The sequence below is a fragment of the Amblyomma maculatum genome, chromosome 9, assembly GCF_055883805.1.
Source record: "Amblyomma maculatum isolate TAMU_Amacu chromosome 9, ASM5588380v1, whole genome shotgun sequence".
Taxonomy (NCBI): domain Eukaryota; kingdom Metazoa; phylum Arthropoda; class Arachnida; order Ixodida; family Ixodidae; genus Amblyomma; species Amblyomma maculatum.
In genome coordinates this window covers 50,212,553-50,240,516 of record NC_139352.1, presented here as the reverse complement: position 1 = coordinate 50,240,516, position 27,964 = coordinate 50,212,553, and the positions used below count along the sequence as shown (strand labels likewise).

At 43.3% G+C, this 27,964-nt stretch overlaps 1 protein-coding gene across 1 annotated transcript; it reads left to right on the top strand.

Moving 5' to 3' along the window:
* Window positions 1-358: 358 nt before the first annotated feature.
* Window positions 359-27,950, top strand: LOC146179036 (proton myo-inositol cotransporter-like). Its single transcript, XM_084578753.1, has 9 exons — window positions 359-964; window positions 9,257-9,416; window positions 10,159-10,370; window positions 11,377-11,485; window positions 12,381-12,544; window positions 14,918-15,029; window positions 16,821-17,056; window positions 18,645-18,797; window positions 19,306-27,950. Exons 1-9 carry the CDS (start codon window positions 556-558, stop codon window positions 19,536-19,538), a joined length of 1,788 nt encoding a protein of 595 aa, XP_084434879.1. The 5' UTR covers window positions 359-555; the 3' UTR covers window positions 19,539-27,950.
* The last annotated feature ends 14 nt before the right edge of the window (window positions 27,951-27,964 follow it).

Sequence of the window (27,964 nt, the reverse complement as noted above, 5' to 3'; positions counted from 1 at the left end):
TTGTAGTGTGGGCTTTTCCGCAACTTAACCCGCTTTGTGGGAAAGCTACACTTCTAACTTCAAGCGTTACACATTTCGCCTGTGGATTGGCATAATGGCAGCACTTTTGTGAACTCCTTCGAGTTCCTGAATATTGATATGTTTATGAGCCCTCTACGTTTTTATTATTTTCGTCATTTTGCATTCTTCGTATTAAGCACGTTGACTTCGCAGCCGCAAACGAAATTCAGTCAGGCCCGACGGTGGCGACAGGCGGCGGGTAAGCGCTGACATATAGAGACACGCACTAAGAGACACGCACTAAGCCCCCTAGCGGCTACATAGCGGCCGCTTCCAGCGGCCCTCCTCACCGCACCTCCTCACCTTCCGGACACAAGCAGTCGATTCTTGCGGAGAGGAAAGCCGTGCAGGCGGCGGCAGTCAGGTGGTGTCGGCGTGAGATCGCTTAATTAACGCAATCCATCAATCGGGTAACAGAGACACTAACCTGGCTGCTATCGAGAGGAAGGGCACGAGGAAGCACAATCCAAGCTGGCGCGCGAGACCAAGTACGACATGAATGGCTTCCACAACGAGGAAGACGAAGAGCGCCGAAGTATCATAGCCGACGGTCCGTCAAAGCGTCCGAAAGCGCCCGTCACCCGCCTGTTAATATGCACCACCGTGCTTTCGGCCGTCGGAGGCTTTCTCTTCGGCTACGACACTGGCGTCGTGTCCGGTGCTATGATACAGCTGAGGAGCCACTTCCAACTCAACTACCTGTGGCAAGAGCTCGTGGTTTCCATCACGATCGCAGGCGCCTGGGCTTTCGCGATCGTTGCTGGCATGGCGACGGACGCGTTCGGACGCAAGCCCGTCATACTCGTAGCTAGCTTCGTGTTCACCGTTGGAGCCGTGCTGATGGGAGTAGCCTTCAATAAGGGCATGCTCCTGGGTGGACGCCTGATCGTCGGAGCTGGCATAGGTAGGTTCGACTTTGTGCACGCGCCGCGATCTTTGCAAGGCAAGGTGTTGCCAGCTGTCCGCGCGCTCAATTTCACGCGGGACTGTGTATTGGACGACTTTGATGACTCAGAAGCACCTGGCGTCTTCCAGGTGTTTTTTTTTCCGCGCACGTGATTGGTACCAAGACGTCGACCGGAAACTTAATACGGACTGCCCGCCAGCTTTCATGCGCGCGTCGGTTCCCTCTCTAATTGAATCAGCTGCGCACCCAAGGCACGATGTATAACACCCCTCCGGATATGGCTCATCATCATATTTTGCTGATGCTTTCGAGTGCTGCGCGCTGCAGGAGCGTGAAGTTAGCGTTGACGGGTTCGACATTGCGAACTGCCTACACCTGTACGAATAATCGGACAGTAACACCGATGGGTATCTGAGATGGGAAAAGTACCGCGCGGGACCCAGCTGTCAGGATCGTGTACGAAAGATATCTCTTGCATGCGGTGATCTGCTGCTACCGCTGCCGGCGGCGTGTTGTCGCGGCCGCTCTTCACGTAGCGCAGCTGGTTTTCGGTTTCATTCGCAGTTGAAAAAACTCGCTTTATGACCTTACTATTTCGGTGTCCCGCACCTGTCGGCACAGTTGGCGCGCTAGAGCACCACCCCATTGGGGTCGTGTCGTCGATCGAGCCGTCCTTGCCGTGTAAAATTACACGCTGCCTGCGAACTAACGAGCGTCAGCGCGTCTTATCACGATTCCGCTTGCGCGTGCTGCGTCGAATTGCGCAAAACTACAGAAACAATGGACCTCTACCGCTGGCGGAACCCTTCGGGCGCTCATCTTAAGTTTATCGCTGTGATTGTGATGAAAAATCTACCCCGTGACCCACATGAAGAGCTTCGTGCTGGCGTTGCAAATGCTGTATTTGATTCGTAGGTGTATAAGCTATCTTTGCATTCGGACTGCTTGATTCGCGACATCCACTGACAATTCCCGGAGTGGAGATCAACCAGTGGAACCTTTTGGATATAATTGTGATAACTTCACTGCACTGGGTAGATGCCAAGATAGATAAATGTTGCAGGAGATTGGGCACAATGATCACAGTGGACGTGTGAAGTCCACCATGCAGACGACTGTACCGGAAGCGAATTCCTGTCGGGCATATCAATTTCACATCTTATGTACTTATTCATTACCTTGATAAAATATGTCTTCGTAATTATCTCATGTGAGATATATATATGTTAGACGGCAAGCTTAATTCTGGCATTTTCTCTTCAGAACAGAACATCAGACATACTTAATGGCACATATATTACTAAACACTCTGGAGCTGAAGAAAAATTCCTATTGATTTGAGATTCAAAGGTCTTGAAGTCGATATACTATCCCTTTGACAACCTTCGAAATGTCTTAAACAGAGGCACCCAGGACCACTTCCTCCTCGGGGAATTCCTCTGCCAGTGCTCCCTTTTTTTTTTTGTGTGTGTGCATTTTGTTTATTCTCCATTCCTTTAATAGCCTGCATAGGCGGACAGTATTAATGAACGAGCTGAGTGAACTGGGATAGCTACAGTAAATGGAAGAATGGGGCCTAACTAGCTTTGTTTGAACCCTTTCACTTAAGAAGAGGTGAGGCTATGTTGCCTGATGGATGAAACATATCTGATGGGCTGCCTGAGTGGAAGTTGAAAATATCATTTTATTTATTTTATGCCCGACCTTACAACAGAAAGGTGCATGAGAACCTGTCATCAGCTGTCATGTCAGAGGAAGCAGAAACCAGGTTGGCCAGAGAAAATGTGATGAGGTAACACGAAGGTGTCAAAGCAGAAATGTTGAGGATAACATGACTGACTGGCTTGACAAAGTTAATGAAGGTGGTTGATTGGTTTATAGGGTTTAGCGTCCCGAAGTGATCATGCTATCAGGGATACCATAGGGGAAGTCTGCGAAATTTTGAAAAGTGCATTGGAGTCAATGACCCCATGTAAAGATATGAAGCTGCTAACAGAGTTTTTATGCTAATATATTATATATGTCATATGGTTGACCTCTGCACAATTAAGGTACTTTAAATCACTCCTTTGTTTAATAAAACGATCTAACATGATCCTGTGGGGACTTGTGAGCAAAGTGCATGACAGCTAAGATAAATGTGCCTGAGGAATCTTCACACTATAGAAATCTAAACACCAAGGCAGTGGTTATTCAATAAAAATTGCAAGACAATGAACAGACATTATTGCATGTACAGTACAATGTGGCAACTGTTAATTTATGTGTCCCAGTCCAGTGAAACTAACTGAGAGCTGTTGAGTGTCTCTGGGCCTAACCTGCATTATTTTTTTAGGTTGCCAAAATTAATTAGTTAGGATTAGTTTGCTAACTATTTAAATTATTGGCCTTATGAATTGATCAATATAGGTAAGTTGTAGATTGTCTCGGAAAACTGCTATCTGCTCTGTTTCCATCAAGGTACAATTTACATAGCATTATTGGCCTTCAAAGAAACTTATCACGTGACCAGTTGCTCATTTACATTTCTCGCCTAGCATGTGCACAAAGCTTCATCGAGGAGAGCACTCGAGCGGAAGGCAGATTTTGTTCTCCGAGACATGTTAGGCTTCTCGCAACTTTCACTTAGAAGCTTTTTTTAATGTATGAGTTATCACATAATGCTGATAAGAAAAAAAGCTACTTTGTTTAAACGATAGCATAGTGCTAACATTTCATTCAGCTCTTTTTCAAGACGATCTACAACTTCTGTACTTTGCTACTTTGTTCTTTGTAATTTGTTCTTTAACACTTTGTTCTTCAAGGCAATAATTAAAAAGTTATAATAAGTATTCACTGATCAATGAAGCTTTGAGAACAAAAGCACTGCAGACTAGGCTATGTGACTCTCAACAGCCATCAGTTAGTTCCACTACATTAGGACACACCATATTTTTTAAAAACTTGGTTACATTTAGTCAGAATACCTGGCTTCTACAATTAACACAGAAGTTGAGTGCTCAGGGACGTCTGGGTTGTGTAGCCATACCCCGTAAAAATATCCATGCAAAGATTTATGTTGGCACTGCTTGAGAGCTGCTGACAACTGTAACTTGGAGCAGACAATTTGATTTCTAGACTAGAATGTGCTGTACTAGTAGTTATATTTTTGTGGGTTGTTCAAGAGGGACTTAATATTTATGAATGGTTGAATTTTATATCTGGCCATTTCAGCCTTCTCATATGACCCCCATTACATTGCATTGTTCTTTAGATCCACTATCTGTTTAAGGTGCAGCTTGAGCAAAGCAGATTCCAACCAATTGATGCCGGAAACCACTATAATTTTAGAGGTGTTTCCTGTGAAATGTTTTGAGACTAAAACATATTGTATGGCAAGGGCTCTTCACAGCTGGTTAGTTCTCAAGAGAACTAACCAAGGGGTAGCAAAAAAAAAAAAATATATAGTTGTCTTGAGGAGGCAACTATTTTGATATTTTTTGCTGGCTACCCCTTGAACTGATAAGTGGAATACTTATATGCCATGCACTAGGTACCCCTTAAAAGTTTTCAGTTTAGTTTACTTTTTTTTTTTCACATTTTTCACAGGGGTATGATGTTTATTATTTAGCTGCCTGCTCATGTACTATCACATTTTATTGCTCCTATGGCTTTTCTTTTCTGCTAGTACTCTTATGCACGTTTACAATGACACTCTACAGTCAACTTGATTTTGGTTGCCATTAACGAGGTTCCTTGTGCTTAAGCTTCACTTTGGGTTATGAGGTGCACCGCTGTGGATTAGTAGTAGCAGTAGTTTATTTAAAAAACTGTATGGAAGGGAGAAAAAGATGTTTCTGGCCATAGTAATTGCTACGTAATATCTCAAACACCTGAGTTGCAGCCAGCAAAAACAAACAGAACAAGGAGAGGATAGCCAGAAAGGACATGGGAGAACTATGTACAGTATGTTTACAAAACAAAAAATAAACAAGTTTATGTTACTCGGGCCTGGTCGTCCAGACACTGTAAAATATAACTGCACTCAGGTGAATACTGTGCATATCTGCAGTGTAAGGCCATCTGTCCACACAAAAAATATCAATAGATTATTTTTTTTGTAGGGAAGGGTTGTGTAAGATGCTCAGGGATATTAGTGTACAGTGATTGCATTTGCAGGCTTAAAAAATCTGACGGACATTATCATACCTCACTTAAGAGCCCATGTTACTTTTACCTTAGTTTTGATGTCGTTCAGATGCACACACAGTTGTCTCATTGAAAGAACACTGTTTTCTTTCCAAAGTTATAGTTTTAACACAATAGCATTGAATGTCCCCTTTTCAAGAAAATTCACTGTTGTTGTCGGCATAGTTATTGTGAGTGAAAAACGAAAATCATGCTTCTGGCACATTGGCAGGTGACATGGCCAGGTACTGATTTGTTGGTAGGTTGTGTGATGTCACAACCTGATATGTGATGATGTGCCCGAAGCTGGCGAATGCTGTTAACCTGGGCATGTTCTTTGGTATGGGAATCAAACCCTCTGGTACCTTTGGATCTCGAGTCAGGCACTCTACACCGAGGCCATGCAGGCATATTCTTACAGCGTGGTTAAAGTAGGGCTTGATATCTATGTCGGGTGGCGTTTCACACCGTGTTCCTATAAGCCTTATTATATCACACTAATTTAAATCTACAATGACAAAATTATCTAGGTATTCATATTACTGAAGTTTCAGACTGTCGGTTGGGCTGCATTCTGCAGTGTTTTCTCTTGCTCACTTAACATATACATATATGTTATATGTAACTTCAGTAATATGAATATCTAGATAATTTTGTCATTGTAGATTTAAATGTGTTTTCTATATATATATATATATATATATATATATATATATATATATATATATATATATATATATATATATATATATATATATATATAGAAAACACATTTAAATCTACAATGACAAAATTATCTAGATATTCATATTACTGAAGTTACATATATATATATATATATATATACTTTAAAATATTTATTCACCTGTTTGCTAGAACAACTTCATTTTAGTGTTAATTTTTTGCACACCTTTAGTCTGAGTGGTACCACACACAAGTGGTGCATAGGGAATTACATTAAACATGCATGCTGCAAGTGAGGTAGCTCTTGCAAGATCAAATGTATTGTTGCTGCTGCGATTGAAAAGAACCACACTATTCAAGAGCTATTCTTTGTGCTGGCAAGGTGGTACATGCATGATGATGCCTAAAAAATAGACAGGAGACACTGCACCCAACCCGATGCATTCCTTTCACTAATTCAGCCTTTGTGTGTGTGTGCGCATTAGGAGGGGGTGGTGCGGGGGGCATGCCTGCCACTTGTGCATGGAAGCACTGTGTGTGGGTTTCTAATGGCACTACATGGTGCTGTAGCATTTCAAGTAATTGTACTTCGCCTTGGTATTTTTCGTCTGTCAAAATACAATAAAGGTTTTCATTTGCTGGTTGTTTGCCAACCAAGCAAGCTTGTTTTTCTTCTACAGCAATAGGTATTGCTTGCAGTCCTTTTATAAACTGTGAATGTTGCCGTGTCACAGGGCTGTTTGTAGTCATGGGTGATTTTTTGAATCAATATAAGTGAAGCAAGAAAGGAAAGTATCAAGTCTAGCTGAGCCTTGTTTACTTCTTTGTTTATGCTTATGAGAGCATATTTGTCTAGCTGCACAATTATGCAGGAATACAACTGCGCGTTTCGACAGAAAGAAAATGTAGGAAAAAAATACAATAATGCTCATTTGAGATCACAGCAACAGCAATGAACATGCAAAGACTTTTGTTTGCATGCTGTGATGGATGACAGGCTTGCACGTGCTTTTGTGCATCTCTTCACGGAAAAAAAAATACAAACTTGTGGCTGCACAAACACGTTATCATTCATTGTCGTGTCTTCTGTGACCTGACCTTCTCGCCGGCGCTATGAAAGTCTCTCCGTGGGTGCCAAGCTCACAAGATTATTGGCATGAGACTAAAACTTGTGCTTGAGTAACTCGTTGTGACATGCGTCCAGCTGCTGCAAAGCTTGCACTAGGAAATGGTACCAACGGGCATAAGGAATAAAGTAGAACAGGAATGGGGCTAGGAACTAGCTCAGTAGAGCACTTTGTTTTGAGGGATGCTGATCTGCATGCATCCATGCTAGGGCCCAGAGGAAACGAGAGGAGTGTGAGGAGAGCATGTCCATGGAATGGGGAAAAAAGGGGGGGAACTTGGCTCACTGTGCATTCTCTAGTGCTTGCTAATGCCTGAGGTTTGCTTCGTGGAGTGTGAAAGATTCTTTCTCATCCTCTAAAAACTGTATTCTAGGGGTTTGTATGTTCATATAGGCAGTAATGTTATCCCCCCCTCCCCTATGAAACATTTAACACATTCCTGTCATGTATTGTTATTTTAATTTTCATTCTATGCTCTCTACAATGCAAACTATATCACAGCAATTAGGCAATTTTTTTAATTTATGACGAAGCAGTGTAATGCGTTGGTAGAAGCCTGAACGTTTACATAATTTGTTATTATTCGCTTGTGCCAGTTACTTGCATTTCTTCACATTTATCAAATTATTTTTGGGCTAACAGAAACAGAAAAGCTCTTAACGGTGACGAGCTGTGCATAATGGTAGACAGCTTACATTAGAGCAGAATTTATGTTTGGTTTGGTTTGTAGCGTTTAACGTCCCAAAGGGACTCAAACTATGAGAGAAGCCATAGTAGAATTTAGTTGGTAATAAAATCAATACACTGTCGCTGCCATAATCTCTATCTTAAATCATTAAATTTGTGTTCACTTCAGAAGAAATCCTTTTACAGGGAATTGTATGTAACCCAGCAGCTCGCTCTTCTGGTGTACGATCGGCGGCAAATGTAGTCATGGCAACAACTTGCAGGCTCACGAAACGAGAAGCTTAGAGAAAATGTATGTCTGTCAGACTTGAGCAGAGGTGGGGCTCATATCAGATGGCTGGGTTTTCGACTTCTACTGTTTTATTCAACGCATCGTAAATGTCCTTGACTTGGTGGTTACCAGAAAGGGGCATTTGTAGCGTGACCAGTGAATCTGATGTTGGTAGCGTTTTGTGCCGGGAAAAATAAGCGTGGTGGTATTATGCATCTGCACTCACCTATGAGGCTGAAAAGTTGAGGTTAACGAAAAGGATTCTACTTAAGTTGAGGGCAACGCAGAGGGCTATGGAACGGAAAATGGTAGGTGTAACGTTAAGAGATAGGAAGCGTGCAGAGTGGGTCAGAGAAATAACTCGAGTTATGGACATTCTAGTGGAAATCAGGAAGAAATGGGCATGGGCAGGGCATGTAGTGTGGAGAGGGGGACAAGACAACCAATGGTCGCTTAGGGTAACAAATTGGATTCCAAAAGAATGAAGCGTAGCAGGGGGTGGCAGAAAGTTAGGTGGGCGGATGAGGTAAAGAAGTTTGCAGGGGTCAAGTGGATGCAGCTAGCACAGGACTGAGTTAATTGGAAATTGGAGTAATATTGGAGAGGCCTTTACCTTGCAGTGGGTATGATCTGGCTGATGATGATGGTTGGCCAAAAGAAGACACATTCAGTGCACGTGGCAATGTGCAGTTTAGCAGGTGTCCAAATGAGTGTGGACTGCACTTGTATAGTATGTCTCAAGGACTGCAGGCATACGTGTGTCAGACTTGAGCATTCTACGAGTGAGTTTGATATAACAGAATGCCTTGTTTGCATTCACCTGGCAGGTATGTTGAAGTTCATTCCCATGTGTTATGCTACCTCTCACTGGGCACACCAAGCTGTTCTATGCTTCCTGAGTGCAACTGCAGAGAAATCTTCATGTTGTATGTTCTTTTATCAATATCTGGTGACTGCACAAGTAACACATATCTTGCACTGCTCTAGTTACTTGAATGCTGCTGAGCAAGCAGTACTAATTGCCACTAATACTGAACATGTTTTTTAGTCTCGCTTGCATCTTTCTTCTCATGTTTATGTACGAACTCGACAGTGTTGTTGCTGAGGGAGCTGACATCAATATAGCCTTGCTGCCCTTGCTTAATTGAAGGGACGCAGGTTTTTTTGGGAGTGCGAATATAATGAAGGATACTACACGATTGCTGTTTGGAGCTTAGCAGTTAACGGCGTTCCTTATGCTGTTGAGTGAATGGCCAATTAACCAACCAGAAAAGACACCAGGTAATTGCTTTAACATCCTTTATTTGCATGCATCATGTTTATGCTGAGAGATGTACTTGTCTAACCCAACAGGTTTGGCATCCATGACAGTTCCAGTCTACATAGCTGAGGTGGCGCCGGCAGAGCTGCGTGGGCTGCTGGTCACCATCAACCAGGTGTTTATCACGGGAGGGCAGTTTGTGGCCAGTGTGTCGGACGGGTTGTTTAGCCATGACACTGAAAACGGCTGGCGGTGAGTCTCCCCCCCTTTTTATTTACTTGCTTTCATCTTACTCATAGTGACAATGTTGAAGAGTTGTTATGATGCATGACATCGGCCATGTGTTTTCTTTGTTCGTTTGTTGCAACTGAAAGCTTTAATCATATTAATCTATGACCATGCACAGCTCTAAATTGGTGGTGATATGGGAGAATATGTTGAAAGTGCAGTTTTTCACCTTCGAAACATTATTTCATGTTTCGCAATAGCAATTGCTTGCTGTCAAGATAGGTAGATATGTGGCAATAACTGAGAGACATGACTGCTCATAAATCTGTAACTTATAAACCTCAAAGAGACAGTTTACAGGCAGAGACGAGCATAAAATTACTTGCATATTCTTGTAGAGATGGTATGGTAACAATATTGTATGGTAACAATAGCGCAGCCAGAACTTGAGGTTCTGGCAGGGATTTATCTTTTGTATTTGCTAGTAATGTCAGGCCACAGTGAGCTGCCGTACCGTGCTACGTTAAAGTTCAAATAATCAGGCTGTATCACAGCAGTAACTCTTAATACCAAGATTGCAGGTGCATATTGAACAACTTCATCTGGTCTGATATAAATTCACGCCACACCGGTGTTCCTTGTAACTGGTCATAGCTTTAGTAAATACCCAAAATGGACATGAGTGTTACAGTGGTTCCATTGTACATAGCAAAATGGAAATGAGCGTTATGACCTGCGCTAATGGACTTCATTGTTGTCCGCGCAGGTACATGCTGGCCCTGGCCGGGGTGCCATCCCTGATCCAGCTGATAGGATTCCTGGGGATGCCCGAGTCCCCCCGTTGGCTTGCTAGTAAGGGCGCTTACCAGGAAGCCATTGAGGTGCTGCGCCGGTTCCGCGGCCCCACCACTGACATTGAGCCCGAGTTTGATGCCCTCAAGGCCACCTGCCTCGACGTGGACCAGGATGAGGAACACTGTGAGCTGCTCAACTATATTGGTGCTTCCAATAGTGTACACCAAGGTGTGGGTTATCGTTTGCTTTGCTTCCCACCTGTTTAAGAGGTAAACAGGATAGCAGTGTAAATGGTGGACAGGAGAATGGGAAGTATATCGTTAAGGAGACAGTAAGGCAGGCATACAGGTCACAGAACATGACATCCCTGGCTGAGATGAAGGTAAGGGAATCTTCTATAGGCATGTACTGTAGTGAAGGGTGGCAGATGCTCAGATATGGGGGATGAATTTGGGGTATTTGGTGGAATGTGTAGTGGGTGGTGCTGCAGAGGCCTAATTTTTGATGGTTGGGAGAGGCCTTCATTCTACTTGGTGTAACCCAGTGGTAGTTATGGTGAAAAAGGGGCACACCAAATGTCGCCAGGGATGCCAACATTGTTCCACTCAGAGTTGCCTGTGAGCGGTCACTTGTGAGAAAATAAATATGCACGCAGTGTTCTGAGAGCTTTTCATTTCATGTTTGCAGTGCTTAACAGGCAGTAGAAAGTGTAGGGGCGGAAAACTACATGCTGTGCCTTTTCCCGACTTCCATTGTCATTTTTACTAGATCCCGCAATGTTAAATGTTCAGCTCATGCCAAGGTCAAGTTATGATGCTTACTGAACAGACAACTGTTCCTGTAACCTTGTCAGAACAGGTAGCTTGTTAGAACAGGTAGGAGTTATGTTCCTTGGTGGACAATCAGGCTAGCACGTGTATTGGTTTCATTCTATTTGAAGCATCATATCCTTCTGATTACTGTACTCACAGGATGTGGAAAGCTGCCTCTGGTCACAAAGGCCACGGCTAAGTTAGGTGAAAAGGATAAATCAAGCAAGGGCGAAAAGACCAGACAGAGAAACTAAAGTGATAGAGGTTAAATTAGCAGCATTCTTAATTGTCTTCTCCCATAGAGCGATCAGGTTGTAGAAGCTTGTGAAGCACGGGGCAGTGTTACAGTGTCTTTTTTGCTTCCTCTTCTCTCGCAGCGGGGCCTGTGTTGATTCAAGTGTTGCGCAATGGTCCGCTTCGTCTAGCGCTCATCGTGGGATGTGCTCTGATGATGTTTCAACAGATTGCAGGCATTAATACTGTCATGTGAGTAGAACACACTTTGCCCTCAGTGGTTGCCACCCGCACTTCAGATGACCTTGCATGTGATTTTCGTTAGGGTATCAAGGTTGTGCGCTGTCATTCCAATGGGCTCTTACAGTAGCGCTCAGAAAAACAGCTTTGATTTTCCTGGATCACTGCATAACAGCATGTGAAGGGCCTCTAGATTGAGTTGCGAGTTAGTCTAATGGTCATGCTATTGCATGCCAGTTTATCAGACAGGCTTTGCGTGACAAATGTAGACAACGGTGGCACCAGTAAATTGATCTCTTAAGGAATGTCCTGCAGCTGATATAGTAGAACTATAATTCCTTGCAGTGCACATGCTTAAATGAGGTACATTACTAGGGTCAGCAGTGTATCCAGTGTGGGGACTCACTTCAGGTTAGGGATAGAGTCTACACAGACCATAGACAATGCTGCCACATATGCCGCTACCATGCTGTCTCCCGCCAGAGCGATTTAATATTATCAGTCGTGAAACTTCCCATAGGATCTATTGATCAAAAAATGGCAGTTTTGATGTGTCAAATTGCGGGTGTTTAAGTATAGTAGCGGCACCCACGGCCATTTAAAAAACTGTATCTAAGTTGCAAACTTTGAGATTGTTGATAAATGCACAACCTTCTGAAAAATAAAATAAATTGAAGAGTTGCAGTAGCAAAAATTTTTAGACATAACAGCCATAGAGTTAAGACAGCAAAGAAGAAAGAAAAAGTGATTTCCAGAAGGCAATGACGGCAGCAGCAGAAAACTTTTATTGAGTGCTTCTAGGTGACGGGAAATTTCATAAGCACTCGAAAAGTGCGGAATAAAACTAGTCACTTTTTGAAGTAGAGTTTCCCAACTGGTATGATCCAAAAGCCCTGGTCTCCTGCAGGTATTATGGCGCTACAATCATCCAAATGTCAGGAGTGCACGACGCGTCCAAGGCGATCTGGCTGACCGCCGCAACGTCCTTTGTCAACTTTGCCTGCTCCTTTATCGGCATGGGCCTGGTGGAGAGGATTGGCCGTCGTCTCCTCACCCTGCTCAGCCTGGCAGGTGAGGGCCCTCAAAGGAAAGAAGAGATGGCGAAGGGAAGGGAACCCACTGCATTACTATGGTGCTGTCAGTGTGATGACGGTGGCAGCCTGGGCAAAACACTCTGCCGAACTTGCATAAGGAGGGTAAACAGACATGAGCACGGCTGGCTCCTTGGTTCCTCTCTGGCACTTTTTAGTAGAGAGCAAATGACTTTCAAGAATTTGTTGATCTTGATAAAACAGTATAAGATTAATTATTGTAGTAGTGTAGATAATTGGGTATTGTTGTATTGCTGTAGTGTCTTGTAGTAGTAGATAAGTGGTTAGTGTCTTTGGCTTCTAATCTCAGGGCTATGGGATGGAATCCCAACCATTGCAGTTGCATTACAATAGCGACGAAATGCAAAAGACACCCATGTGCAGTGGAGTGTCAATGCTCGCTGAAGTTTCCCGGGTGATTGGAACTAATTTGGAGCCATCCATGTTGCACCATTATTAGTCCACATGCAGCTTGAGGATGTTAAAACTCTCACAACTTGCCATAGTCTTGCATTATACTTGAATGAGTGCATGTAGCTACAGCAGGTCTTGACATTCAGTCAAGAAACTTAGTATGTTGTGTTGGATAGAGCTCTTTATCAATTCCTAATGTATGCTTAGGAAGCTCAAGGACTCCAAAAAACGGAACACTCCTTTTGCTAAACAGAGTGGAGTGAATTACAGGCCAACCGCAAAGAATTTTTTTGCAAGGTAAAAGACTGTTTTTAATAGTGTTTCAAGAGGGAGATCTAAAAAGAAGGTGTGGTACTATTCGTAATTTAAGCAAGTCTTTCAGGATCCACTCACAAAAACTAATTTTTTGAACTAAAATCCGGAAAAGGGGTGGCCATCACTAAAAGCCGAAAGTAGTATAGCGAGAGCCATAATTCTGGCATATTAGTAGCTTGCTCCTGCTTGCAGAAGCTTCAGCAAGTATGAATGTGCTGTATTTGGGTATTATGATGGACGCAGATGCATATCGCATGAATTGACAGCACTATGAGTGAACGTCAAGTGTCATCATGGATTACAATTTGTTTTGCCCTACATTTTCCGTATTTCTCCAACAAGCGCAGCACACTCGATCGCACACACCATATGCATTTTCTCTAACGCACGCGACAAATGTGTTGTTGCAAACCATACGAGTTTTTGTGTCTGACTGTTATACAGCGTGGCGGAAATTATGAAAGCTTCACCATTGTAACAAACCAGCACCTCAAAGCTAAGTTCCAGTCTCCAGATTTTTACTGTGTACCGTCCGTAACCCATTCACCCACAATGGGCCCAATTTGAGAATGGTTCTTGAATTTCCACTCTTCATGTCCGGTAAGTTGTCACACTCTGTGACACATGCCACCATGTGCATGTGTAGTCTGTTACACAGCTTTAAGTGTTTGTAACAACAGAAGTACTCAGGACTCATCGATGACATTAAGAGGCATAGCAGCCAAACTAATATTTCATTGCTGTTTGCCTGTCATGTGGGCTGTTGGGTGGGGAAATTTTATTCGATTGATTGATTTCAAATAAGTATTTAGGAGTTCAGAGTGATTTGTGCTGGCATAGTGCAATAGACGTGAGGTGACTAGCATTTCGCTTGTTGAGCTTTTGTTGGTGCATGCAACAAGTTGCAAGATGTGTTCCTTGGACTGAAGCAAGCTTTGAGAGAGTGAGAGAGAGAGAAAGCACTCTATTGAATAGTTTGAGTGTTCACCGCTAAGTTGGCACTGGCGGGTTTCCTGCTGTATCGTAGGCTGGTCTCGTAACTCGTCTGAGATAAGGAAAGTGCTCTATGAAAGAAGTTGCGAGTATAGGTAATGCAAGGTTGATATAGCTATTGGACATTCAAAGAAACAGTGACCGAAGTGAACATAATGTTCTGGGCAAGTTTGATATGAAAGGGTATGCTCTAGACAATGTAATACTCGAGGATGTTGAGCTGAATTTTTCTTAGGAGGCGAATGGATGAGGTGGAGAGTTTTGGAGTTGGGATGATGGAATGATTAGCTTATTCTCATGATGGTTGTCGTGTGCCACAGTATTGAAGGGTCCACAGTTCATGTTGCGGGTATAACCACATCATCATGGATGCTCGGTGTAAAGCTTCCCGGGCAAACTGACTTGTCATGTTGGTACCTGCAATCCAGGTATCCGTGACCAGGAATACTTTGTGTACAAGCTGACTCCCTGCACAGATAGACAGTTTACTCCAATTCTCAAGCAGCTATTCAAGCCATTCAAACGGTCAACCTTAGAGTTTTACCTATGTGTGGAGCTGACAGATGCACTTGTACTCTCCCCCATGCTACTGTGGGCTAGGTGAGCAAGTTGTGCTTTTTTAAATTTCCAGGTGTGATAGCTAGCCTTTCAGTGCTTGCGGTGGGCTTTCAGCTGGCTGATATGGAGTCACCTCCTGTGGGACCTGGTGTGGTCCAGTCGGCTGGTGTCTGTGGCAATTACAGGTAACAGCTTTGTCCTCCGGGCATTCACGAGTCTTACTAATGTCTAGCAGTAGGAGATTTTCTGACAGTTGTGTTGAATGTCAGTTTTCTTTCTAGTGGCCGCAATTTGTTTGCCCAGGTCACTAGCATAAGCATCTTCAGTGTCTTGCAGCTCATTGTAGAAAATTCCAGAATTGACTCTAGAGGGAGACTTGGAGACAGTAAAGAGATGTGCTTCCTCTAAGACTGAAGGCATGATTTTGGGTTTGCAGAGTGTCCTTTTTGTTTCCGTGTGCTGCTACCTGTCACGTGGTGGAAGAAATTATGTGGAAGGATAGATTTGAATTGTTATGGTGCTTCGGCTATGCAGAGGGTAATTTTTTGGTATTTGTTGTATTAGTACACAAAATAGTATACCAATACTGGAGTGTGGCATTGCATAGAAAGAAAAATGCCTTTTCCTCGCACTGCTGAATGCTGTTCTGCTTTTAGAGGTTCACAACTGCTGTCTTCTGCTCAGCACTGTTTGGGCTGCACTGGAGATGTGTGAGAATGCCAAGGAAGCATGGAATGATGACAAGAAGTGGTTGAAAACAAGTTAGTGCAAAGCAGGATAGACACAAGAGAGGCAGACAGGACGACATGCTGAATTATGCATCTAGTCATACCAATAGCCAGATAGCTAAGAAATGGGTTTAGAAATGGGTCAAGCCACTTGTTTAATAGATGCATGCAAACTCCAGCTGTGCATTGAAAATTTTAATAGCTTATTTTACTAGTTAAAGCATAAGTTGCACTGAAGACATTCTTTGCGGTAGTTTCTGAACTGTACAACACCCTGAATATCCGTGGCTGAGTTTGCATACATATTTGGCTTTAATAGTGTGCACAACACACTGCAAGTTATTGTTAGTTGAAGAGAAAGAAAAAAAGTGACATAGGTGATTTATCATTCTTCAGCCAAATGCGAATTAGATGCACTAGCATGTGAGGTTTCACTTTGGTTTCAGTTCAAGACCTCTCTTTCAAGGTCAAGCATGCCTCAGACAAAGATCGGCGAAGTCGACGATTGGGGACTTTAGTGTTAGCGTGCTATAAACTTTATGGGGCGCTTAACGCAATTTACGAGGACAGGGTGATAGTGATGTGTTCTGGATTCATCACACATGTATGGAAACTCGTGAAGAGGACAACATGCAAAGCACATTGTCAAATACTGGCCGTTAAACGCGCAAGATGTTCGAAAATGGTCCAAAGCAGCAGCCAGTGAAACTGATCTCTTTGCACCACTGGGAATTTAAATCCGCCCATGACCATAAAGTGCTTCATTTCATTTCATTCTAAGGTCAAGGAGGACTGGAGAAAAGAAACATAGCAAAATTGCTAACCGTGGGTTCAAGTGCTAGTATACTAGAACAGCGGGCTTCACTAAAGAGAAAAACCTTCAGAGACCTTAGGCAGGGTCATAGCCACGTTGAATGTTTTGGTGTCAGAAAATTCCCCAAAATTTTCTGAATCTTGATTTCCTCTCCTTTCTTTTTGTCATTTCTCACTCATGTTTTTTCGGCCAGCAGCGTATAACACCCCGCAAAAAAATATTTCTGGCTACGCCACTGACCCTACAAACCTGTTTACAAGCGCTAAATGTTTTTGGAGTCTGATTTGACAACAGATGCTCAAGAGGATGGGCACTCATGCAAGGCGTTGCGAAAAAGCCACACAAGTCCGTTCCTTGCTTTGCCTGCCTGCCTGGCCCCAGATAACTGTATAACTGAGGCTGCCCTAAGCAAGCTTGCACTGCTTACATTTCAGCTCATGCTCTGCGTGCACTGGGACCTCCGAGTGCGGCTACTGCTACATCCCGGACGTCCCGACACCCAACGCCACCTGCCTGCCGGTGAACCCCAACAACCTGGATGTATCGCTGGTGGGCAGCTGCCAGCACACGGCAGGCACCCCGTTCGTGTGGGCCTACAACTGGTGCCCCAGCCGATATTCCTGGATGACCATCCTGGGCTTGCTCCTCTACCTGTTCTTCTTTGCACCCGGTACGCGGAGGTTGTCCGTCATGTTGAATACGGTCAATAGTTATGTTAAGCATCTCTGGTTTCGCCATTTTCCTTAATGAAAGTTGTTAATAGTAATAATTGGTTCACAGGGAAGGAAAGGCGCAGTATCTGTCGCAGTAGTTGTGTGGACACCTGAACAGGGCCTTAGAGGAAAGGGAGGAAGGTGGAAGTGAAAATGGAGAGAGAGAAAGGGGTGCTGTAATGGAGGGCTCCGGAGTAATTTCGACCACCTGGGGATCTTTAATGCACAGCCACAGACACCACTTCGTTTCACCTCCATCGGCTGCGTTTCGATGGAGGCGAAACGAAGTGGCATTAAGAATCGCTCTTTTCTGGACTTCATATAATCAGCCAACCTTTTTCCATTCATTTAATCATTTATTCATCCTTCATCTCATAACCTACTGATGCCCTGAGGCAATAAATATCGACTAAAAAAAAAAAAAGTGGCATTTGTGTGCTGTGCGATGACAGTGCACGTTATTCACACTCACTGTCGTGATAGACAGCCCACACCGTCAAATGGGAAGATGATCTGTAGTATCTGTTTGTGTATTAAATCAGTGTGTGTTTGGCGGGAATTTTTTACTGTTGTGCACCTGGCAAAATGATTGTTCATATACATATGTATGTATAAAACAGCTTCACTTGACTTGGATGAAAACATTTTAGTGTAAAATACAATAACTGAATACAGACAGATAGCTCTTAATAGTTTAACTAGAGCAGGTTGGAAGGTTTCTTTAAATGTATCTTTTCTAAACCAACACTGTGTTTTTAATTATTATCCAAATTAGCAGACAGCATTCTCAGAGCCATGCCATCACCAACAACTGGTGAAATTAGTAACTGTTATGGTGAAGCATCAGGGAACTAGACAATGTTTTGACTGAGAAGAAGCAGTTTGAAGGCTGCTTGGTTAATAAATAGTTGAAGTTCATTGAAATCATAACCGCATTAAGAATTGTTTGAAATTGCCACTGGGGCATTTTTTGGGGGGTCAGGGTGGTGGCCGTTTAGTCTTGCATTGATTGATTTTCTTGTTTCTCTAATACACCGCATCTGTTGTAGCCCCAACAATGATGAACACTTCGCCCAGATGAAGAGAAATTTTATCGAAAACTATCTTGTGCACTAATGCTTCCCCTAAACCCCTGTTCGTTTTTCTACATGTCCTATGGGATCCCCGCCTTCCTGTGCTCTCTGTACCATGTTTCACCGATAACTGATATATTAATAAAGATATACGAAGGAAAGCTGCTCATCTGAGCAGGTTTACTGTAGAGAGGTTCAGCATGTTTATAGAAGAGGCAGTTCTAGATAACAAACGCTTATGTCAGCCAATCTCAGGATTACACCTCCACGATAGAAAAGACAGGCACCTAGGTTAGGAGTCAGGGTATTTGAGCTTCACATTGGGATATATTTTTGGCCTTTCTTTTCATGTACGTTGTTTACAGTATTTGTACACTTGTACAGAGCTCACGTAGGGAGGAGTACATGTTGTTTTGAAGCAACTGTTTTACTTTATCTTTTCTTTTTTTTGTTCCGTGTGAACCACCGGCAGGTCTGGGAGCCATGCCGTGGACCATCAACTCTGAGATCTATCCCCTGTGGGCACGCTCCACCTGTTTCTCGGTGGCGACTTCTTTCAACTGGGCTTTCAATCTCCTGGTTTCCATGACATTCCTGACCCTCACGGAGGCGCTCACAAAATACGGTCAGTGCCTCGTTTTAATCTCCAGGAGCGGAGACGTTGCCACATAACAAACATGAACAAGAACTTTAGTCTTTGGAAGCAAGAGCGACATGGGGAGTGCAATGTAGAAGTGTGCCAGCTTATTTGGTCACATATTGCAGGCTCTGTATATTTGCCTGCTTTAGTATATTCAAATGAGCCTGCGCTGTCTTGGTCCTTTTAATATATAATGGAGTCTGGAGCTTGTACACAAGGTGCTTCCCAAGCAGCGCAAACCATGGGCCAATATTGGTGCTGTGTTTGTAATGTCTGGCCCAACACAGTGCCAGTACATTGCCAACACACTTCAATATTGGGCCAGCGATTTGTGATACCTAAGCACCTTTTGCACCCGCAATTTGCTGATAAAGAAGAGGAAACGGAAGTAGATGTAGAACAAGCAGGAGATAGCCTCCACAGAGTACAGGAGCAGTGGCACCCAGCTTTTCACATGTCAGCAAGGGTTTCTTCTCTTATTTATTTTTTGTAGGCACCTTCTGGCTTTACGCTGGCCTCTCGCTACTGGGCTGGTTCTTCTTCTTCTTCTTGCTGCCCGAGACAAAGGGCAAGTCTCTGGAAGAAGTGAGCGACCTCTTTGCACATCCCTGGTGGAGTGACTCAACAACGCGCGACAACAAGAAGACGGTCCAGTACGTCCACATCCGTGGCATCAACCAGGCCTACACCACCGATGACGGAGACTCCGGAGAGGAAGACCGCTAGACTGGTCGACGGCTGTGTCTGAGCTACAGCAGTGGCAGCTTGTTGTGAGCTCACAGCATTCTGGTCAGCAGCCGATGCATTGTTGAGCAGGTCTGTATAGACCGCGCAGTGCAGCGTTGTAGTTGTCTAGTCTGCAGACTGGCATGCCTCGGGATACTTATGCATGTTTGGGGTCTTGAGAACCTCTTTGTGGGCGTTATTACTGTTCACGCACAGATTGCTGTACTTCATAGGTGGTGTTAGACCAGGGCACAAGTTGCTGTCAAATTTTTGGGATGGTCAGTCACCCACTCACCAATAATAATAATAATGATAATAATAATGGAGTCAGATGAATAGGCTGTTCGCAGTTCTCGCTCAGTTGTTTTTGGTTCTTTACTCTCGTGCTTCAATAAGCAGATTTGTATCTTCACCATAAGGGTTGAAATCTTTGTATCAATCGGAACACTGCAAAACCATGTGACCTATAATTTGGCCAGTTACATATGATGACAGTACTAAGTTTTCCCTAGTTTTTAGTGCTTGGATAGGTTGGAAGGTTCGAATGACGGCTGTATTAACTTGGCGGCACTGGCGACAGCAGTGACTTTCGGGGCGTAGGCAAAAGCTCGCGCTGTCTGCATTGGATGCGCGGCGCTTGCTGTTTTTTCAAGCATAATTCCCGATATTCCTGCAAGCTGTAGTGCAGTTGGTTGCACCACAAGGCACAAAAAAGAAAATAGCGCCTGCTTTCAGATGTGTCTTGTGGTCGGATAAATGTGAGAGCGATGGGCAGCGGCATTAAGCGCCACAAGTATAGACCCTTCGGCGACAGATTGCCTTCGCGGCTAACGTGCGTTGCACTTCTGCACTGAAACTTGATCAGCTTGTTTGCAACTCTTGATTGTCGTGACTGCTTTTCTGCAGCATGGCGAATTGCGCAATAACAAGCGCCTGCAGCTCGTGCGTGTTTTGTTGTATATACTATATCAAGACAAAGAGGCCGCGCTGTGAGTTCCAGTCACCTGTGCCCGTGCATATGTTCGTACAGAAAAAGACACAAAAGCTGCTGCGAAGATAACTGAAGTTACCTTGAGTGGTCACTCCAGCTCGATATTGCGAAAACAGGCCCAAGTTTATGAAGCAGCTTTTCTCTAAGCTTTTCTCTAATATCACTTTCACGAGTTTCAATGAGTGACTCTTCATCACTGACCCTAGAAAGCGAGTAAACACCGTTAGGACCCGGGCAAAGTTACACAGCGTTATTTCCCAGATTACTAAACTTCCTTTTTGAAGGTCATTGACGAACGAATTAAATATCGACGTACAACTCTGATTAAACAGAATATATTTAAGTATGGTATTTATGGTGTATATGGAGTTTAATGTTCCGATGTGGAATCGGCTATGAGGGTGCAAAATAAGCAGATTAAGCAGAACACACTTTGGAATAAAAAGTTTTCAAGTATATTAAAGGTGCTTAGCAGATCGCACAAATTTTGCTGCAAGCGATCGTGGAGCACATGGCATTTGCACTCGTGTGTCTCTCCTGAATAGCAAAAAGAGCGAAATGAGGGCATTCTTACGGGCCTTCATATATATATATTAACCTGTGAATGACCTTGACTACGTCTGTACGATGAAACAGACATCAAATGTCTTTTAATCGAGCAGGATAAAACAAGTTCGCAGTGCGAACTAGGCGAATATGTTACAAAGAACTAAGATTGAGTTCTTATTTTGTGAAATTCTGACTTAAGTTGCCGGTGGACTGAGATAGCAATATGATTTCTATTTCAGTATATTTATTGGCAATATTGTTCTTCAGAGTGAAGGTGCTTGGAGCAGCAAAAGAGTCATCATATGAAGAACACACTTTCAGTAATTCATTCGTCGACTTCCTTGCATGTGCTAGCAATAGGCTTGAGAGTTGAACAATGTTGGCTATTAGTTTTTCATATACATTGCTCTTTCTCATTTTCATTTAGCATAATCAGTCTCTACAGCCGCCCACTGCAGCCGCGCGCTGTTGATGTCACGATGAAGGAAGCCAGTGCTGAACTACTCTCTAGGCATAAACCAAACTATTTCTACGCACGAGCAAAGCTTGCGCCTCAGAATATTCGCATGCGTGTAGTGGTTTCAAAGGCAGGGTCGCTTGGCGCAGTGTAGCACGCGACGCTTTTGCCTACACCCCATGTTGCTGGCGATCGCAGCACCACCTTTGTTTACAAACATGGCGCTTGTCTATTGGTGGTGTGTCAATAGAGCTCTCGAGAAGAAACAGTACCTATACTCAGTGACCACTTTTTCTGGCAGTGGAAAAAGGCTAGAGCCAAAACAAGTCCTTCCTTTTCCTTCTGGTGCAGTCGAACATAGTGCACCTCGAAGAATTGTTAATTCTCTCTTAACCCTATAACCGCCAACTTCTAGCTGTACTCATCTCGCCATGGGTGATTGTACCAAAATCGCCAATGGCGCGTCACGCTTGTCCGGCCCGGCGATATGCCACTCCCGCCATCGAAGATGAGTTCCAGTCATTAATTGAGTCGATTGCAATTTGCAACGCTAGACGATGACAGTAGTCTATGAAAAAAAAAAAAACAAAAAAAAAAATGCATTTTGCTTCTTGAGTGCGTGTTGTCTATATGCCAGGCAGTCAGGCGAACCGGGCTGACGGTCAGGCTGCTGACCTCTTTTGGCGGGGGTACACAATCACGGGCACTCTGCCCAGTAGGTTTTCATTCACTCTCAAGAAACCCAAAATGCCGCTGTGAATACTAATCGCCGGCTATAGACGCGTCTTGGAGAAAAAGGCTTCAAAACCAATAAAACTACAGGAAATGTATCTTAAAATCAGAGTCTGCTCAGGTTTATGAATGAAAATAGCCTCCATGTGTATGTATAGCATATTGGGATCTCCACCTTATGCCGCATGGTAAGTTCTCGGGAGTAAAGAAAGAACGCTCATACCTCTGCATAGCTGCAGAAATAGCACCTGACGACTTAAAACTAGTTCATTTCATGATTATCCAACTGTTCTGAATACTCGGAGACAATTTTCAAGGCACAGTCATTTATTTTGTTGGTCTCGTCGTCATGATGTAGACGAGTACACAGATGGTCAGGATGGGTGCCTGACTTTATGAGTTCTTTTATCCTATGACAGCCCTACCTAAGGTTTAGTCTACACTTCTAACATTCTCAGAAGCAGTCTGTTGATGTAGATTCATTTTATCACCGAGGTCTCCTAGTCCCTTTAAACAGTGCCGCATGCCAGTCTTCAGGCTAGATACGACACCTTGCGAGAGCTCGCGCTGTTGTTGTGCAGGGTCGTATAAACTCGACAACTTGCTGGGCACAGAGGCTGCTGACCTATCATTACTATTTTCTGCATTCTGAATGAGCTGCGGTTATCATTCCACGGGGAAGCCCACTAGCAATATCAGCCTGTTTTGCGTCCAAATTTCGCTGCTGCTGTTGTCTGGTATGCGGTCCAGTGCGTTCACATACCGCCGGCTGAAAACGAACCTTTTTTAGTTTGTGAATTCATATTTCGGACTCGCAGGCAAATCTATGCTGCAAATTTTTTCTTTGACTGTGCAGTGGCCCAACATTTTGCTGCAGTCTGTTCCAAACTGCGGTTGAAAATACTGAAATCTCGGTCGTGGTGTGGGCGCAGTTGATGCGTAATTTGAGGTTTGTGTTGTTTTTGTGGAGCTGTTTTTGTGCCCTTTTGATGTCCATTATTCATTAAGTGAAGGAAGCGTTTCCCCAGTGAGATAAATATTTCAACATAGTATGCGTACAAACATATGCATGCTATTGTTTGTTTGTTTGTTTGTTTATTTCTTGTCATGCAAACTGCTCCAAGCTGCCATTAGTATCATCCTATTGGAGATTGCGACTCTTCTCTGTTGTTTCTTTTCAAATGGCCAACCTCCATAACCAGTACTTTGCTGGCAAAGGCTGGGAAGCAGAGCTGGCCGTCAGTGTACTACAGATATTTTTTGCGTTGGAAATATTTTGGGAATGGGCCTTCTTTTTATCCTGCATAGTGACAAAGTTTGAGAAGCAAACTACAAGTGACACTAGTCATGTTAGATCTGGGGGCACATTGTTATGGACTTATGGACATGTTTTTGACTGGCTACATCATGCCCTCTTGCTTGCTGCCCAAAGAAGTTGTTTTCAATGTTACATTGCTATTTGCTAAACCGTTGGTTTGCTTTGTTAGGTCGCGTGACAGGCTGGCTTTCTTGCTTATTATTATGATTACTGTTTTTTTCTTCCAGTTTGAACAGTTGTTAAATTTCGCTGCAACTAATTGTACGATTAAATGGCAGCATACGTGCACCATGCTCATGTTATCCGACAGGCCTAACCGCTCATAACTGTTATGTTTAGGATATTGCGGATTTTCAGTGTGACCAGTTGTTTTGAGTGATAAGTTGTAAGTATGGAAAGTCGTCTTAGTCTTTTGTTTTGTGAGTCTGAATCGTAAGTTTGGCTTTCAACTGCACAGGTTTAAGCTCTTTGCTGACGGGTCATTCGGCCTTTTAACTGTAGTTAATCTTTATAGTTGAGCAAGAATGTGCCGATCTCAGAACTTGCGCTTTTAATCATAGCCTTGAGCACTGGGTACCTAACATTTCAAAGAACAAAATGGTTTTTGTGATAAGTGCTGTAGAAGCAGTGCTGATATACTGACTGTTTTGCAGTTTCGTTGATGTGCTGGTTTTAAGTCTACTTAATGCACTGATGAAAGCTCAGAAACTCATTCGGACTCTTGCAATAAAGCCTCTGACTACACATATATCAGCACTGAGCCGTAATTATGTACTGATCGATCATATGGTAAAGCTCTCTTTTTAGCTAGTCTTGCTAACAGGCCTACTCAAGCCAAGCGGACATAGTCACACCTGGAAAGAGGTAACACAAGCTGTGACATAGAAACCAGGTTCGCTGCACAGAAATGTCACTGTCCATTGTACCAAGCAAAGTTGGTGAGAACAAATATCTGTTTTAAAGCTGTGTATTTACAATCATGAGTTGTGACAGCCAAGCTGCGGGCTTCAAAATGGACGTGAAAATAAGTACCCAATAAAGAGTCATTAGGGGTTCAGAATGTTCTAGTTTAAAAAACAGAAACATTGACAAGTCTCGATAGAAATGCTATTGAAATACTAGACCATTATTTTTTCACCTCAGCCCCAATGTCCCTTTGTTCCTGCAATTCATCATATGCATGCAGATCACTTGAAAAGGCAAGGTAATGAATGAAATAGATTAGATCAATAGAGATCAGCTAACATTATTACACCATGAAGCACGTTTTGTAGTGAACTATGCGGAAGTTGTGCGAGTTTTATACAGGTGCCTGTATGGTATCTTTACCAAGCAGTAAAATTTAGTTGTTTGATGTTAGCGAGCACATTAATGCCACATTGATGATGTTGAAAAGAAATTGTTGCTTTTCCCATAGCGGTGGCATATAACCAAGTGTAAGCATGAATGGATCTGCTTTTGGCGGCTTCACACTTGGCTTGTCATATTGCTTGGCTTAGATGCTGACTGTGAAGTTTGGAGTGTGTAGTGAGGTTTCATCTTCACCTTTGACATCTTGTACCTTATTTTGATAAGTACAGCCAGTGTCAAAGTCATTTGATACCCTGTAAATCGTATTGGAAGAGCTCACCACAATCAATCAAGAGATAAAACACTGACAAAAGGTGCCATGCAATTGCCGGAGGCTATGTATTATATGTTTCATCTCTTCTTGGTTATATAATAATGGTGTGGTTCCCCTCCTGTTTTGTGTCATGTGCGACCGTGACACCATGACGTAATTGAGACAGTTGCCCTTGATGTGAACCACAAGATTTGAACAGATGTGTGATAAAGTTCACGAAAGCAATCAACTGTTCTACAAGTAAGACTGTTTGCGAGATGAAAGTTCGACGAGTGAAGCACATATTATACATCTTGTTTCATGTACAAAGTGATGAATAGATAGTCTACATCTTATTTGATTTGCTTGACTTAGCAGTGTCAATGCTTTCAGAAACGTTCCGAGCCTGACTTCATTGCATTTCCGCTTAACCGTGCTTTCATTATTTGTTTACATGTAGTGAAGTACAGGCTTCTCCTACATTCTTAATTGTGTTTTTTTTAACTCCTTGTGTTTTTACTCCTGTTCCTTGTTGTGCACATTCTTAAGTTGTCCAAAATTTGTATTGTTCTCTTTTTTGTTGTTGTTGTATCATACTGTTCTTTTGTACTACTTGATTTTTTAAACACGGCATACAAAATATCTACTGTGTCCCTGTTCTGCAGCCTGTATGTTGTCCTTCGTAAATAGCTTAGATGCTCTCGCTACAAAACGTGGCGATAAAGCAGCTACCTTTTTCCTTAGCATGCATCCGGATGTCCTCGGGACATCACATGCACATCCCAGTCACCAGCTATATGACCAGCAGCAATAATGAAATACCCACGCCTTTGCGGCAGCTTTCACAAGAGAGTTACAACTTGCGCTGTAGAATGAGATCCTCTAGAATGTATTTTTGCTTCTGCCTGAAGTAGCGATGAGAGCTTGAAAGAGAGAAAAGTATGCACTATTTACAAAGCCCTTGTTCCTGAATGCAAGACAGATCACACCCCCAGCAAAGTTCATTTTATAATTGCTCTGTCGCCACCTACCTTTCAGGATGGTAGCAGCGATGATTGCCGTGGTGTTGCTGTGGTGTAGCAGTACCATCTAGCAGTCCTGAATGTTACATTGCACAATGTTTTGTCCAGAGAGACTACATGAATGCACCATCATGATTAGTAATTTATTTTTAGAGGACACTTGTGTGCTAGTTAGGGATGCCTTTTGCATAGCCTAGAACCAGCAGTAATCTCTGGTCATTGCACTCGCTAAGAGAAACTTGATGTTATTGTTATTGTTTTTCTTGTTTGTGCTGAGACCAGCGCTGTTGGTTCGGCCAATATTGACCACCAAAGCAGGGCACTGCTAGAACGTGCCAGAAGACGTTGTTTGAGAAATTCTGGGAATGGTAGAGGCAACGTTTGGGTAAAATAAGCCTTTTGGATGAAGATGTAGCCGAAACTCACATCACGGGCTTAGGTTGTATCTCATGCTTTGAGCTGCAGTGTTTCTACAAAGTATACAAAGTAAAAGGCCTTCTACTTTCTCTCATTTTTTTTTCTCTCTTTCTTTGCATTCCATTTGTCGGACAGTGCCATGTTGTTTGTAAGTCCGACTACAACCTCCTTTCCTTGTTAAGGGAGGGTGTAAAAACATGACCAACATTCAGCCATTGCAACATTTGCTTTAATATGTGCTAAGGTGGTGGCCACTTTCCTGTAACCATCTGCACACATGCATAACTCAGTAGGGTGCTCAGTCGAGGCGCATTAATTTTTGTGAACTGTACTGGTGCTTTTGGAATTTCACACGTAATGCTCCTTCATATTGCCGATTTGTGATGCTACAGTGTGATGCGTAGCATCTGAAGTGTTTATATTTTTATTTTCCTCTTCCACTATTCTTACTGCACATCACACAGTGTAATCTTTAAAACTCGAGCCCCGTGGCAACGACATTCATTCTTTCCAATTGCACACCGTGCTCGGGATGCAAGTTAATGAAACATTGTTCCGCGTACACCTTTCTTAATTTAACTGGAACGTTGTTTCGCTTGATTGATTTACTTCTGTGACAGTGGAGTGATGTGTTGCTACTACTACCCTCAATAGTTCTGCACTGCACTGCGCAGAGAGAATCTATAGCACTTTGTATAACAATATCATGTTGTCTAGAGGTCTTGTTGTGACGTGATTGCAGAGTCTATTTGCCCGTTTCAAAGGCTCGTGTTTGTACACCTTCCTGTTTGCACAAAGTTTCAGGCTAAGCACAGTGCCAGGTATGTGTCACCTGTTACAAAGCTGTTCAGAGCAAGGAATAAGAAGGCGGATGCCGTGCGTGGAGAGGGTTCTGCGACCGCATGTGTAAATGCGAGCTGCATGCATGGCATCGTTTCTGCAGCATTTTCGGGAGACGCAGCGGTTCGACTGCAGCCTGCTTTTGTACGTCTCGGGAAATCAGGTCTGTCTGCTGCTTGTGTGTGCGTGTAGTAGACGCTGCACAAGCGCGTCGGCGAACAAAGGCTCGGGTGAAGCTGAAAGCATGTTTATTACCGACCGTAAGCTGCTTTGAAGTGATACTTTTCAAGTTACAGGTTGCGCACCCTCGTCTGTATAGCACAGGGACGACGACCGGATGCAGTAACCCGAGGTGTCTGTGTCTGATGCAGCAGCAATATAATTCCCGTGCACTTGTTTTTCTCTCTCAGTACACCACAGCTTTGTACACTCTTTTTGTGTATACCTGCATATCGTGTGGCATTAAAGCACACTGCAAATGCACTACTCTCAGTTCT

Bases quoted from the DNA above. Each gene is read 5' to 3' on its own strand.
- LOC146179036 (XM_084578753.1), top strand. From the start codon at position 556: ATGAATGGCTTCCACAACGAGGAAGACGAAGAGCGCCGAAGTATCATA. The intron at 10,371-11,376 runs GTGAGCTGCTCA...CTTCTCTCGCAG, and splicing joins GGACCAGGATGAGGAACACT to CGGGGCCTGTGTTGATTCAA. The intron at 11,486-12,380 runs GTGAGTAGAACA...GGTCTCCTGCAG, and splicing joins GCAGGCATTAATACTGTCAT to GTATTATGGCGCTACAATCA.